Source organism: Stigmatopora argus, chromosome 9, assembly GCF_051989625.1.
Source record: "Stigmatopora argus isolate UIUO_Sarg chromosome 9, RoL_Sarg_1.0, whole genome shotgun sequence".
In the NCBI taxonomy this organism is placed as follows: Eukaryota; Metazoa; Chordata; class Actinopteri; order Syngnathiformes; family Syngnathidae; genus Stigmatopora; species Stigmatopora argus.
In genome coordinates this window covers 8,042,266-8,054,662 of record NC_135395.1, presented here as the reverse complement: position 1 = coordinate 8,054,662, position 12,397 = coordinate 8,042,266, and the positions used below count along the sequence as shown (strand labels likewise).

The window sequence follows — 12,397 nt, the reverse complement described above, 5'->3', positions numbered from 1 at the left end:
CCCAGTAGAATAGGGATTATGAAGTATAATATATACTAAAGCACACTAGGCTCTACCTGAGTATCTACAATGGAGTCATAAACTAGTCCATTCTTAGTTTGCTGAATTCTGATCTACTATGCTGGAACTAAAATGATATTCATATTCATGACACACATTAGCAAGATGAGGAAAACATTGGACCCTGCCAAAAACTGGTCTTCTTCAAGGACAAAGGATTTTTTGAGGTTGTTTTGAGTCATCCACTCAATCATGACATCAAACTATTATGTGGTGAATGTTTTGAGAAGGTGTTTAATGATGTTAAATCTTAAATGTAACACCCTTCCCTGACAGATATCATTGCTGTCATTCCCAAAGTGCTCTTAGATGATGTAAACCAGGCCACAGACCCGTGGAAATGGGGGATAATAAACAAAGATACAAAATAGGACATAAATAGAACACGTCCGTTAGGTACATAAAAATAGTTTGAGTTTAAATCGTTCTCTATGAGCAAATATGAGAAGACATGTGGTCCATAATCCACAGGGATGAAGTAATCTGAGTGAATGTGCATTTGGATTATCAATCTGGAACCACTCTAATCTGAAATGAGAGTTTGTGGAAGAGCCTGGGAGTTTCTGGGTGGCCATGCAAAAGTATTTTATGGAGTGAAATGGTCATGGTTGCAAAGATTAGAGATTTTTTCATGAATATAATTTTGGGAAAGGTACTTTAAAAAAAATTTAACAGCACGAATATAAATCATTGGTACTTCTACAGAACAATTTAATGAACATTTTATTCCTGTTTGATTTAAGATTTAAATATGCCTCAGGAGTCATCCACAAAATAAAGTTATATTTAGTGATTCAACACTGTATAGTAAAACGTGCATTAATACTGCTTTCACCTAAAAAAAATGCCTTTCTGTTTGCAATCTTATCTTTAGTCATTAACATTTTTTTATTTGTTTAATTTGAGTTTAACACAACTGAGCTCATTCCACTAATATGTTGTGGGGCCATCTAGTGTTGAAAATGAACATATTACAGAGCAAGACAATATTAGTAAAACAACTGTTGTTTATTGAAAGAACAATTCACAAAACCAATCACCTTTCTTCTTAAAAACTAACAAAATAAAGGTTAAATGCTGATTTTGATCAAAGGCAGACACCAAAAATTCCCCATAGTGACACATCATCCCAAAGAAAAGACAACTAAAGACTTTGTGCATTAAAGAATCTTGGATAGAAATCTCAAGCAACCATTACCAAAAAACCATGATCCTTACAAATATGGCACTTTCCTGGTTTAACATTGAACTTTACTATGTAATTAATATCATCCTCTCCAAAATTCAATTTTTCCATCACTTATTCTTCTTGCCCGCCTCATCTTTGCCCTTGCCCGGCCGTGGTATGCGGCCCATGTTGTAAAACTCCCGGTTTGGCCTCATATCAGTAAGGTGGGCGAGCCGATTAGACATGGCAAAGAAGGCCGCAATGGCCGCAATGTCCCAGGCGTCCTCGCTGTCCAAGCCGACTTCCTCTAAGGACTTAAAGTGCTGTTCTGTAATGGTGTCGGCACGGCAAATGGCCATGGCGAAATCCAACATGGCGCGCTCTCGCGGTTGCAGGGCTGCATTCTCGTAATTGACCGCCACCTGATGGACAAGTGGGAAGGGGCTCGTGAGCATAAACAAAAGAAGCCCAAATAGACGACAAACTTTGGTTTATTTTGTCGCTGCTACCTGGTCAGAGAGGGTCGGATTCTTCGAGTAGATGCGGTGAAGTGCACTATGGGAAACCACACAGTAAAGACATTTGTTATACATGCTGGTGGCCACCACAATTAGTTCACGATCTGCCTTGGTTAGTCCACCTGAAACACAAAATAACCTCATTAGGGTATTGAGGAATAATAAATGTGACTGCATTTGAATCACCATCAAGTACGCCAACATCTATTTTTCCCTTTCTGGTAGTACTTTATAAGGTTGTTTTTCCCTCTCCTCTATCCTGATTGTTCTTAAAAATAGAGAAGTAAACACACACCTGTCTCTTTGTTCATGAGCTCGTTGTAATAAGAGAAGAAGGCTCGAAATTCTGCAGGTCTGTGAGCAAGGACTTTGAAAACATTGGGTAAGAATCCTCCCTGGAAACAGGTTGCAAGTCACTTTGTGTGTTTTGGTTGTGTGAAGAGGCGTTCGTTCGTCTACCTTGGTCTCAACTTCCTCCATAAGTTCCACTATGTCATATGGCAAGTCGTTTTTAGAAGGAACGGGAAATCGGCTGATTCTCTCAGGAGGATCAGTGGAGAAGTATCTCGACCTGGAGGTGGTCTCCTCCGCTTGCTTGGCTAAACGCAGACAGCCCCATCGTGGGGCTCTCTAGATGAATGGTTACATGATACGGACAAACCTGATTAATATGCCGCCATATTAGTATATTCTATAAAGTTTAATTAACAACTTACAAGGGGAGTGGAGACCAGGCATAACCTCCGAACGAAGATACTAGCCATTAGATATTGCTTTGATTCCGAGGAAATGCAGAAGAATCGGCAAAGATAACAACGTATCCAAGCGCAATCTACCACTTTATTTTTTAAAATGAAATAATAAGCAATATCATATATACCTCTAAAACTTACACTTAACCGCGGACGCAACTTCTCCAATAGTGTGTTGTGGTACGGCTGACGAAAAATAACTTTATTGGAAAAAAACACCGTATTAAAAAAACAAATAAGATGAAATGGGAATGAAATGAACAACAGTCTTTGTATTTTTATTTAAAAAATATATTTATATTTCCATTATAGTAACCACACAAGCTGTTTGGCGTTGCGTCACTAATGTGCGCCGGTTTTACGCCTTTTTCTTTTGTTTTACGGTTTTCGACACATTACTTCATAATACGTCAACCCTATTTGTTCCGGGTTACGCAGTTTTTCAAACTATATGTTTGAAAATAGGTGACGAATGCTAACAGAATTATATAGCGAAAAATATTATCTGTTCCATCAAAATCACCACATAAATTAGTATTATGGAGTAATCAGATGGTCATACTTTTACATGCTTCCGTGGTTTGAGTCAGTTATATTAGGTTTATTCATGTCAAGTGTGACATGTGAAAATTTCAGTACTGGGTAAAAGGAAGTGATCCCCCTCATCAACCACCGAAGATTGATAAAAGATTGGTCGTAGTTTGTTTTATATGCTCTGTATATGCTACGAAAACCGATCGTTCATTGAAAAACTAAAATATTATAAGCGCAAGAAATTGAACACAAAAAAGGAGAAATGTTTTATCATGTAAGTGTGGGATTCAATCCTTTCATATGATTGTTAGTGTGACATTTTTGACACATGCATGGCTGCTCAGTGTTAAGTTAATACTAGAAATCGCCTTTACTTTCATTTTGGATGGTTAATTTTTTTTCACTGTAAGTAATGTTCATAATTGACTTGTATTTATGCGTCATTTTTTATGTTTGCAGATATCTTTGGAACATGAAATTTTACTTCACCCGAGATACTTTGGTCCCAACCTCTTGAATACAGTAAAACAGAAGCTTTTTACTGAAGTGGAGGGTACTTGTACCGGAAAGTAAGTTGATACACAACATTATGAAACCAAACGGTTATTTTGGGTTAAACGTATGTCCATCCTGAGTAATACTGCATTGTTAGTGCTAGGAAATGGGGAGCACCAACAAACATAACGCAAAACGAATAAGGATAACACACCGAAATGCGTTGCAATTATTCATGCTTCTCTTTTAGGTATGGTTTTGTCATCGCTGTCACTACTATTGACAACATCGGTGCAGGAGTCATCCAACCGGGTAGAGGATTTGTTTTGTACCCCGTCAAGTACAAGGCAATTGTCTTTCGGCCATTTAAAGGTGAAGTGGTGGATGCTGTAGTGACTCAGGTTAACAAGGTGAAATGATTTCATTGCTTTTCTTTTTATTTCTTAGATGTATTTTGTCCTTAAAAATATATATCCATATCCCATTATAGATGAAGCCTTGATCTTACCCTTGGTCATGAATGAGTTTGCTGATGTATAAAATGAAATGTTGACATTAAATTTGTAATGTTTTAATGAACCACATGCTTAAATGTTGTTTCTATTAGTCATTCTGTTGCTGTTGTTCTAGGTTGGTTTGTTCACAGAAATTGGACCCATGTCATGTTTCATCTCCCGTCACGTGAGTCTGCTTTCACTTTTATTTTGCCACCGTTTGCAAACCAAACATTATCCAGTGTGATCTAATAGGATGATTCTTTTTACAGTCCATCCCTTCAGAAATGGAGTTTGATCCCAATTCTAATCCACCATGTTACAAGACCGTTGATGAGGTAAAACTGAAACTATCTGTTGTGATTACGTAAAGATCAAAAAGTGTCCGATAATATGATTGCACCATTTTGTGACAAACCCAACACCTTTAGTTTATATCCATATTGCAACTTTTCAGTGCCGATTGTAGTTATATCCATTTTTTTGTTCTCCAGTACATTGTGATCCAGCAAGATGATGAGATCAGGCTAAAGATTGTGGGAACGAGAGTCGACAAAAATGATATCGTATGTATTATTTCCTTTCAAAAAAAAATATAATGTACACTATGCAATGCCTTACTTGCATGCCTGCACTAAACCAGTGATAACATTTTTAAATGTTTTTTTTTCAGTTTGCTATTGGATCACTCATGGATGACTATCTCGGTGAGTTGTACTCCACAAGTTCACTCTTTTACTATCATAGTAATTGTGACTGAAAATATTTTTGCTGTTTTTTTTAGGTCTCGTGAGCTAAACAGCTTTGGAGAGTGGATTAAGTAGAGTAGTTATTACTGTTGTTGTAGTGTAGTGACCATGTTTTTTTTTACACTAACTATTTTTTATGTGGCTTAGAGGCAGTAATAAATTTTAAAAAAATAATTTGTGGGTTTTGTTTTTTTCTTTCATCATTATGTAAGACAAATTTTATATGCATACGATTTTTTTTCTAAATAAATGTATACCTTTAAAGAAAACCTTTTTTGCCTTCATACGCTTTCGAAAGTGAAACGTCTTGATCGTGCGCGTCTGCGTAAATACGTCATCAGGTCGCGCCATCTTTCTTTCTTTCTCTCCTGAAGATGGCGGCAGGGGTGAGTAAAATGGAGAGTGGCTTTGAATTTTACATTGATGTGCATCATCTTCCCCAATCCGTCTTAAATCTCCGCAATCATTTTAGTCACAAGACTCTGCTCAACACTGGCTCTGTCGTATGCTAGATAGGTTATGAAATCTTAATATATTTGTCAGTAAATGATGTCGGGAGAACCTGATGAAATGATAGCCCTTGTACTGACGTTGCATTCAGTGAACGGCGCCCATTCCCGGCCCAAGATTGCCACGTTTGCGGTTTGAATGGCGAGAAAACAGCCCAGCTAAGTTTTCCCTCGATATTTAATGTGTATTTTTTAGCATCTACCACACTCGAATGTTTATTGTGCTCTAGATTCTATGAATAGGAATACGTGCCAGCTAGCCACGCTGTACCTGAAAGCACTAGTGCGAAGCGTAATTTAAGCGATTATGTCGTACTTTCACCCCAATTATCTGCAAATACCGTATATTTTACTAGTCCTATGTGTCAGTTCGAATTTCTTACGCGTGTAGGTTTGAAAGGAATCTTAGCTGATAGTGGTACTATGGTTGATCAAGACATCATACAAACACTTGATTTCATTCCGGAAATCAACTGATAGCAAACGCTGGTCTCCAATCTTTCTAGACCTTGTTCACGTTTCCCGAGAACTGGAGGGCCTTTAAGGCTCAGATTGCTGCCCAGTACAGCGGCGCAACCCTGAAAGTCGCCAGCAGTGCCCCCGCCTTTACCTTCGGGCAGACGAACCGCACCCCTGCGTTCCTTAACAACTTCCCTCAGGGCAAGGTTAGTGTATGACTATCAAAATTTGAGATTATTGTGGTCCGAGTCAGACAAACAGACCAGCCAAAATGGTTGCTTTTTTTGTTTAAATACTCACTCTTATCCAATTGCTTCTAGGTACCTGCCTACCAGGGAGATGATGGTTTCTGTCTGTTTGAGAGCAACGCCATTGCTTATTACTGTGGGTATCTTAAAAGCAGTTTTCCAATTTTAGGGCTGCACCCTGCAAAGCGTTCAATTAAATGGAGCTTTGGCACAGCATCATGCCAAGTGTCGCTCTAATTCAATAAAACCAGAAGTGCAACTTACCTGTGCTTTTCTCTCACACATTCAATTTAGCCCTTTTGTACTAATTCAATTCTTTTTGCTAACCTTGCCCAGAATGCTTTGCATGATGCTGCAGTTCAATAATCAATTTCAAATGGCGGCATCTACTGGTTACACAGCGTATATATTATACAAAGAACATTTTGGAATATTTTTTTATTTGGTTTGGTTGTCCATGGCATTTATTCCAAAACCCAAATATTCAATTAAAATCTAACCTGTAATGTTTGAGGTAAAAATTTTGATGTGCAAATTTTCAACAACACAGGGATTGGAAATGACATCCCTAGAGCATATCCTGAAGCTTAGACATCCTATTGGGTTACAGATGAGAAGGGTCCCTCATTTAAAGGCAACATTAAATCACTGCCTTTACTCCACATGGCGTGCAATTTACATCGCTTTAGATTTGGGTAAAAGTATCCATATTCCATGTAATAAACCTAGGTATTTTTTTTAGCCAAGGGTCATCCCCTGACTGGGCAAGGCAGTGCCAAAACATGGCATATTGTCTAATCAGACAGGGGAAGAGCAAATTGGATCATTGGTTCATCCCAGTCATCTCTGCTTCAGTCAGTTAAAAGGGCTGTTTCATGCCATGATCACATTTGAACAAAGATTTTCTAGAGAAGTCGTGACATTGAAAGCGCCGGAAAACGGTATGACCTTCATGAGCATGTAACCGCAACGTTGTTCTTTTCCAATGCAGTGGGCAACGATGCCTTGCGCGGCGCCACGCCCCAGGCTTCAGCTCAGGTCCTCCAGTGGGTGAGCTTTGCTGACTCTGAGATTGTCCCGCCAGCAAGCACATGGGTCTTCCCCACTCTTGGAATCATGCACTTCAACAAGCAGGTCTGTAGGATGGTCAAATATAATGACTTCAGCGTGCATGTTGTACGTGTTGGTGGTGGTGGTGGGAAATGATTTGTTCTGAGTAAGATATAATATTAAATGTAGTCCCCGGTCATTGGGCAAAGGCAGTGTCCTTACCATGGCACAAAGTCTTAATCTGGCAGGGGAAGATAAATGTTTTGTCCATATTCATCCCAGTCCTCTTTTAATTCTGTAAGATAGGCTGGTTCATACTATGGTCACAACTGACTGTCTTGAATTTGATGAGTTGAATTGGAAACCATAGGATGTTTGCCTGTAGTCTCCCAGAATCCTCGGTGCTTTGATTGGATTGATTTACCATGTGTACATTTCAAATGGCTACAGGTCACCTCCCAAAGCAATAGAACAAATACACCATTTCTTTTAACATAGCGACATCTGTAAAGTAAATGATGTTTTGCGTTTCAATGCATTTAAGTGAATCATTGCTTAACATTTAAGTGTACCATTACACCCCTAAAATTGGCTCGTGTATTCTTTTAGTGATAAATAACATCAATGATTGCTCTGTCTTATCTAATTGTGTTTTGTCATGGTCAGGCCACAGAGCAGGCAAAGGAGGAGATGAAGAAGGTGCTGGCCATTCTGAATCAACACCTAAAGACGCGCACCTACTTGGTCGGAGAGAGGGTCAGCCTGGCTGACATCACTGTGGCTTGCTCCATGCTGTCGCTCTACAAGCAGGTTAGCCACAGACGCCGCGGCCTGAATCTTGCGCAATATTATAGTTTGACGCGGCCGAGTTTTGACCTTTTCTATTCTCCCCCGTTCAGGTCCTTGAACCATCTTTCCGTCAGCCTTATTCAAACGTGAACCGTTGGTTTGTCACTTGTGTTAACCAGCCTCAGTTCAAAACTGTCATCGGGGAGGTCAAGCTGTGTGAAAAAATGGCCCAGTTTGATGGTGCGTGTCATCTACCAATTTATTTTGAATAGGGTTCATTAAGCGATCCCTTAAATAACCTTTGTGAGATTTACATTATCTGCAAGTCCTCCTTTCTGGAAATCAATTATAATTAGACACCTACCATCTGTAGACTGGACACTTTACGAGGATTATTTTCATTAGGCTTACAATTGTGACATTCTTGCATGGGACCAAGGATATGCACTTTGAGTTTTGATGTTTTCCTGATCCAAGATGGTTGCCACACAGAAGGAGAGTGTCGAAATTTTACTTTGTTAAATGTAAGTATGATTAGTATTTACTTGCACAGATAACACTAACAAGCGACTCCGTGAGCTTTAGAAAGACTTAGGACACACATAGTTGAAGGATGGCTTAAAGTTCTAATTTTTGAAGTTAGTTTCATTGTGTTGAATTTTTTTGGTGTGGTGGCTGAACATATTTATTTTTTTGCTTTAGCTAAAAAGTTTGCTGAAGTGCAGCCCAAGAAAGAGGCGCCCCCTAAGAAAGAGAAGGGTGGGAAAGAGGCCGCCAAGCCTCAGGAAAAGAAAGAGAAAAAAAAGGAGGAGAAGAAGCCCGAACCAGAAGAGATGGACGACTGTGAGGCTGCTTGGGCCGCAGAGCCCAAAGCCAAGGACCCCTTTGCAGAGCTGCCAAAGAGGTAGGGAGGAGTGCCCACCGTGAATTAATAGTATTTGTTGATAGTTGGGGGAAACATAAAAATGACTGCCCTGCTCTTTGTTTGATTCCAGCACCTTTGTTATGGATGAGTTCAAGAGAAAGTACTCCAATGAGGACACCCTAAAAGTAGCCATTCCCCATTTCTGGGAAAACTTTGATGCGGAGGGCTACTCAATCTGGTATTCAGAGTACAAGTATTCGAACGAACTTGCAGAGGTTTACAAAAGCTGCAACCTTATCTCAGGTAAGACAAATGGTTAGGGTTTTTGCTGCAATCTTCCATTTGGCAAAATAACACTAATTCTAAACTCTTACTCTTGTTAATATAAATAATCAGTGACATTTATAATTCTTCTGATACGTAACGCTAAAGATAATCAAAATGTATCTCCTTTAAATTTGTTAGACTGACCCCTTACATTTGGCAAGACCGTGTCCTTTCATGGCACCAAGTCTTAATTTAACGGGGGAAGAAAAATTGTCATCCAAGTTCATCCCAGTTGTCTCTAATTCAGTGAGTTTGGCTGGTTCAAACTCAGGGTACAAAAAAAGAGGGAAATTGGGGGCGGGGGGTTAATCGTCAACCCTCTTGGCTCTCAGATTTTGTTGTTAATACGTAGTTCATTGGAATAATGCCATCGCCTTTGTCTTACTCAGGGATGTTTCAGCGCCTCGATAAACTGCGCAAGAATGCCTTTGCTAGTGTTCTTTTGTTTGGTCGTGACAAGGACAGCAGCATCTCTGGAATCTGGGTCTTCAGAGGCCAAAACCTGGCTTTCACGGTGAGTGCTCTTGACAACTTCAGAATGTATGGCATGTCTGTCATACCTTATTTCTAGTGTGATTAAATCGACTGTCAATCTTGCATATAAAAAGGTCATGTGAAAAAAAAACTTTAAATAATTTATATACCATTTAATAAGACTGTCAATTTCTGCATTCATGAACAATATACATACACAAAATGACTATTTCAAATTAGTGTCATCCCTATCATTGGGCAAGGCGGTGCCAACCTGTGGCTCTTAGTCTTAATCTGATAGGGGAAAAGTGAACTGAGATCATATGTTCATCCCAGTCATCTCTAGTCAATGAGATAAAAGGCTGTTTCAAACTATGGTCACATTTCAAAACAGATAAAAAATAGAATACTTGTTGTTTGAGAACATACTGATATATCGCCCAGCACGATTTTTTTCTTTTAAATTCCCTCCATCAGCCTGGGAATTGTAAATCGCTCAACCTATTTTTGAAAAATCTGCACAAGCTTTTTGATTCTCGTTGCGATCGTTTAGACTTCAGGCTAAAATTGTAGGTCGTACACCCGTTTTTTTTTTTTTCCCTTTCCTTTCCTCCTCCCCATTGTGTAAAGTTATGCTGTCGGACAAAGCAGCTCATCTGACTGTTGCAAAACAAGCTTTGGAAACCTGAGGCCAGTGTACAGATTTTCAAAAGAGCACTTTGTGTCTCTTTCCACTCCCCAGCTATCTCCCGACTGGCAAATCGACTACGAGTCATACGACTGGCGCAAGCTGGATCCAAACAGCGACGAGTGCAAGACCATGGTGAAGGAATACTTTTCTTGGGAGGGAGAGTTTAAGCATGTGGGTAAAGCTTTCAACCAGGGCAAAAACTTCAAATGATTGGACAGTGGGACAATTAGGGGGAAGAAAAAAAAGCACTTTGCACCTCTGCTCGCCGCCAAGCTTTCCGCCACCGTACCGTACAGACTTTGAGCCACCGGGTTCCAATGCAACTAAAAGTGATGGTGTTTTTGGAGTTGTCTGTGGTCCCAAACTTGTTTTGTTGCCTACAAAATAAAGGGTTTCCCACAATACTATCTTAAGCTTGATTTGTGTTCTTACTTGAAAATAAATTAACGCATGCAGACATTCTTAGCTGAGGCTTGGTGTCTTTTAAGTGGTTAATCCATACTGAGGAAGCCTTTCAAAATTTAGAGGTAAAACGTGATACAATGACAACAATCCAGTTGTGCAATACAGTGGTACCTTGACATACGATCTTAATCCGTCCGAGATCGTATGACGAGATTCTCGTAACTCGAGCGGACGTTTCCCATTAAAATGAATGGGAAACACATTAATTCGTTCCAACTCTCTGAAAAAACACCAAAAACAGGATATTGGATTGGAATTTTTTTTTTAATTTCTTCTAATTCACCATCTATTAACAAAGTAACACATAACTAGTGGTTTAATAGTAATAAAATGTGTTTAATAGAAGTAAAATTAGGCAGATTTCGCCGACGGGAGAGACGTTTGGGGGGGTGGGTTCGTTTTTTTTCCACGACAACGCACTCGTAAACGGAACAAACAAATTTGAATTAACTTGGATTTAATATATACAGACACTCAAACATACGTTTAATGTAACTTTACACAAAACTGAATTCTAATTTTGTTGTGATCTTTTGTTACCTTCGTTTTCCGGGTTGGCGGTTTGCCACGCCTCCACCCTCACGTTCGCTATCGATGGGCTGTTTGCTGTTGTACTACGTATTCCCTTCAAAATATTCCGAAAATGATTCACACAAATGTCCTCACAATAGGATAACCCACGACCACTTGCCAATGAGAAATAGTCTGAATTAATCGTTCAGTGCTCGTAGATATTGTTATACACGAAAGATATGCAAAAAAGCTTGGTCGCATCACGAAATTTTGATCGCATGACGGGCGAATTATTCGATCGAAATTTCCCTCGTAAGACGAGAATTTTGTATGACGAGCGGTCGTGTGACGAGGTACCACTGTACTTTTAATACTTCAAGTTATTTCATGTGTGGGTAGTTTCATAAGAATTTAAAGGCAATCTGCTCAATTTTCCCTGCACCTCTCACTTCTTCCTCTAGGGAGCAGCCAAGTCCTTAATTTTGAAAAGCCGTATGGCTGTTGAATAAACTGTTTTGTAATGTACATAAAATAAGATAAATTTGGTCTGCAGTGGTTTGCATTGCAGATGGCTTTGCCTTGCATTTAACATAGAACTACCCTGTGCCAACTATTGAAAATTTGCCAATATTTTCCTATTTTATTAAGTGAGCTGGCACGTATGGGTTAAAGCACTGCAACCCTGAAAGAAAAAGTAGTTTACTAGTGAATTTTATCGAGCAGTTTTGCAACAGAATCTCAAAGCGTTTCAACCTATTGTCAAACAGTAACCTTGTCTGTTGGCAATAACAAATGTGCTTTCATAAACACCCACTGCTATTGCATTCATAAGAATGTGCCATTGGGTAAGGAGATAAATATTTTTCCCAGCACAAATGAGTAACTCATGATGATCCAAGAAAGCTTGAATTTTTTGGATGGATCATACATGCTCGCACCCACCCACCGTCAAACAGTACCCAAATGACAAATCTATGAAAGAAAAAAAAAATCCCTGTCATCAAAGTGTGAAAGCAGAGAAGCCATTTTAGTTTGCTCATGGAAATACTTGGAGAAAATGGAAATGTTCCCACAGCAATGAACACATGACTCACTCATCCTGTGGATCACAGTGGACCAGAAAGGAGGGCCTCAGTAATTTGACCAAACCATTGTATCGTTGCAACAATAGGGGTAGTGGCTTCCAGTTGGGTTAGGAAATGTGAAATCAATACAAGAACATCTTTATGGTATTTGG

General features: G+C 39.3%; 3 protein-coding genes across 4 annotated transcripts; 2 read left to right on the top strand and 1 right to left on the bottom strand.

Moving 5' to 3' along the window:
- Nucleotides 1–1,049: 1,049 nt before the first annotated feature.
- On the bottom strand, nt 1,050–6,165 carry LOC144082285 (uncharacterized). Of its 2 annotated transcripts, none has more exons than XM_077609326.1 (5): nt 6,039–6,165; nt 2,206–2,376; nt 2,042–2,141; nt 1,738–1,868; nt 1,050–1,650 (listed from the first exon to the last, which is right to left on the bottom strand). In XM_077609326.1, exons 2-5 carry the CDS (start codon nt 2,224–2,226, stop codon nt 1,357–1,359), a joined length of 546 nt encoding a protein of 181 aa, XP_077465452.1. In that variant the 5' UTR covers nt 2,227–2,376; nt 6,039–6,165; the 3' UTR covers nt 1,050–1,356. The 2 variants fall into 2 exon arrangements, with proteins under 2 accessions (XP_077465452.1, XP_077465451.1); XM_077609325.1 differs by lacking the exon at nt 6,039–6,165 and adding an exon at nt 2,463–2,843.
- Nucleotides 2,941–4,944, top strand: polr2g (RNA polymerase II subunit G). The gene is made up of 8 exons (XM_077609327.1): nt 2,941–3,306; nt 3,492–3,601; nt 3,778–3,937; nt 4,158–4,208; nt 4,294–4,359; nt 4,516–4,587; nt 4,695–4,728; nt 4,806–4,944. The coding sequence occupies exons 1-8, from the start codon at nt 3,295–3,297 to the stop codon at nt 4,817–4,819; spliced, it is 519 nt and encodes a 172-aa protein (XP_077465453.1). The 5' UTR covers nt 2,941–3,294; the 3' UTR covers nt 4,820–4,944.
- On the top strand, nt 4,999–10,589 carry eef1g (eukaryotic translation elongation factor 1 gamma). Its single transcript, XM_077609324.1, has 10 exons — nt 4,999–5,156; nt 5,786–5,944; nt 6,059–6,122; nt 6,978–7,120; nt 7,703–7,846; nt 7,936–8,065; nt 8,528–8,729; nt 8,821–8,993; nt 9,407–9,531; nt 10,234–10,589. Exons 1-10 carry the CDS (start codon nt 5,145–5,147, stop codon nt 10,390–10,392), a joined length of 1,311 nt encoding a protein of 436 aa, XP_077465450.1. The 5' UTR covers nt 4,999–5,144; the 3' UTR covers nt 10,393–10,589.
- The last annotated feature ends 1,808 nt before the right edge of the window (nt 10,590–12,397 follow it).

Coding starts and splice junctions, on each gene's coding strand:
- LOC144082285 (XM_077609325.1), bottom strand. CDS start 2,510: ATGGCTAGTATCTTCGTTCGGAGGTTATGCCTGGTCTCCACTCCCCTT. Junction 2,377..2,462: donor GCCTGGTCTCCACTCCCCTT/GTAAGTTGTTAA, acceptor CCATTCATCTAG/AGAGCCCCACGATGGGGCTG. Junction 1,869..2,041: donor GCTCATGAACAAAGAGACAG/GTGTGTGTTTAC, acceptor TTTGTGTTTCAG/GTGGACTAACCAAGGCAGAT.
- polr2g (XM_077609327.1), top strand. Junction 3,602..3,777: donor GAGGGTACTTGTACCGGAAA/GTAAGTTGATAC, acceptor CTTCTCTTTTAG/GTATGGTTTTGTCATCGCTG. Junction 4,360..4,515: donor GTTACAAGACCGTTGATGAG/GTAAAACTGAAA, acceptor TTTGTTCTCCAG/TACATTGTGATCCAGCAAGA.
- eef1g (XM_077609324.1), top strand. Junction 8,730..8,820: donor TTTGCAGAGCTGCCAAAGAG/GTAGGGAGGAGT, acceptor GTTTGATTCCAG/CACCTTTGTTATGGATGAGT. Junction 9,532..10,233: donor GCCAAAACCTGGCTTTCACG/GTGAGTGCTCTT, acceptor TCCACTCCCCAG/CTATCTCCCGACTGGCAAAT.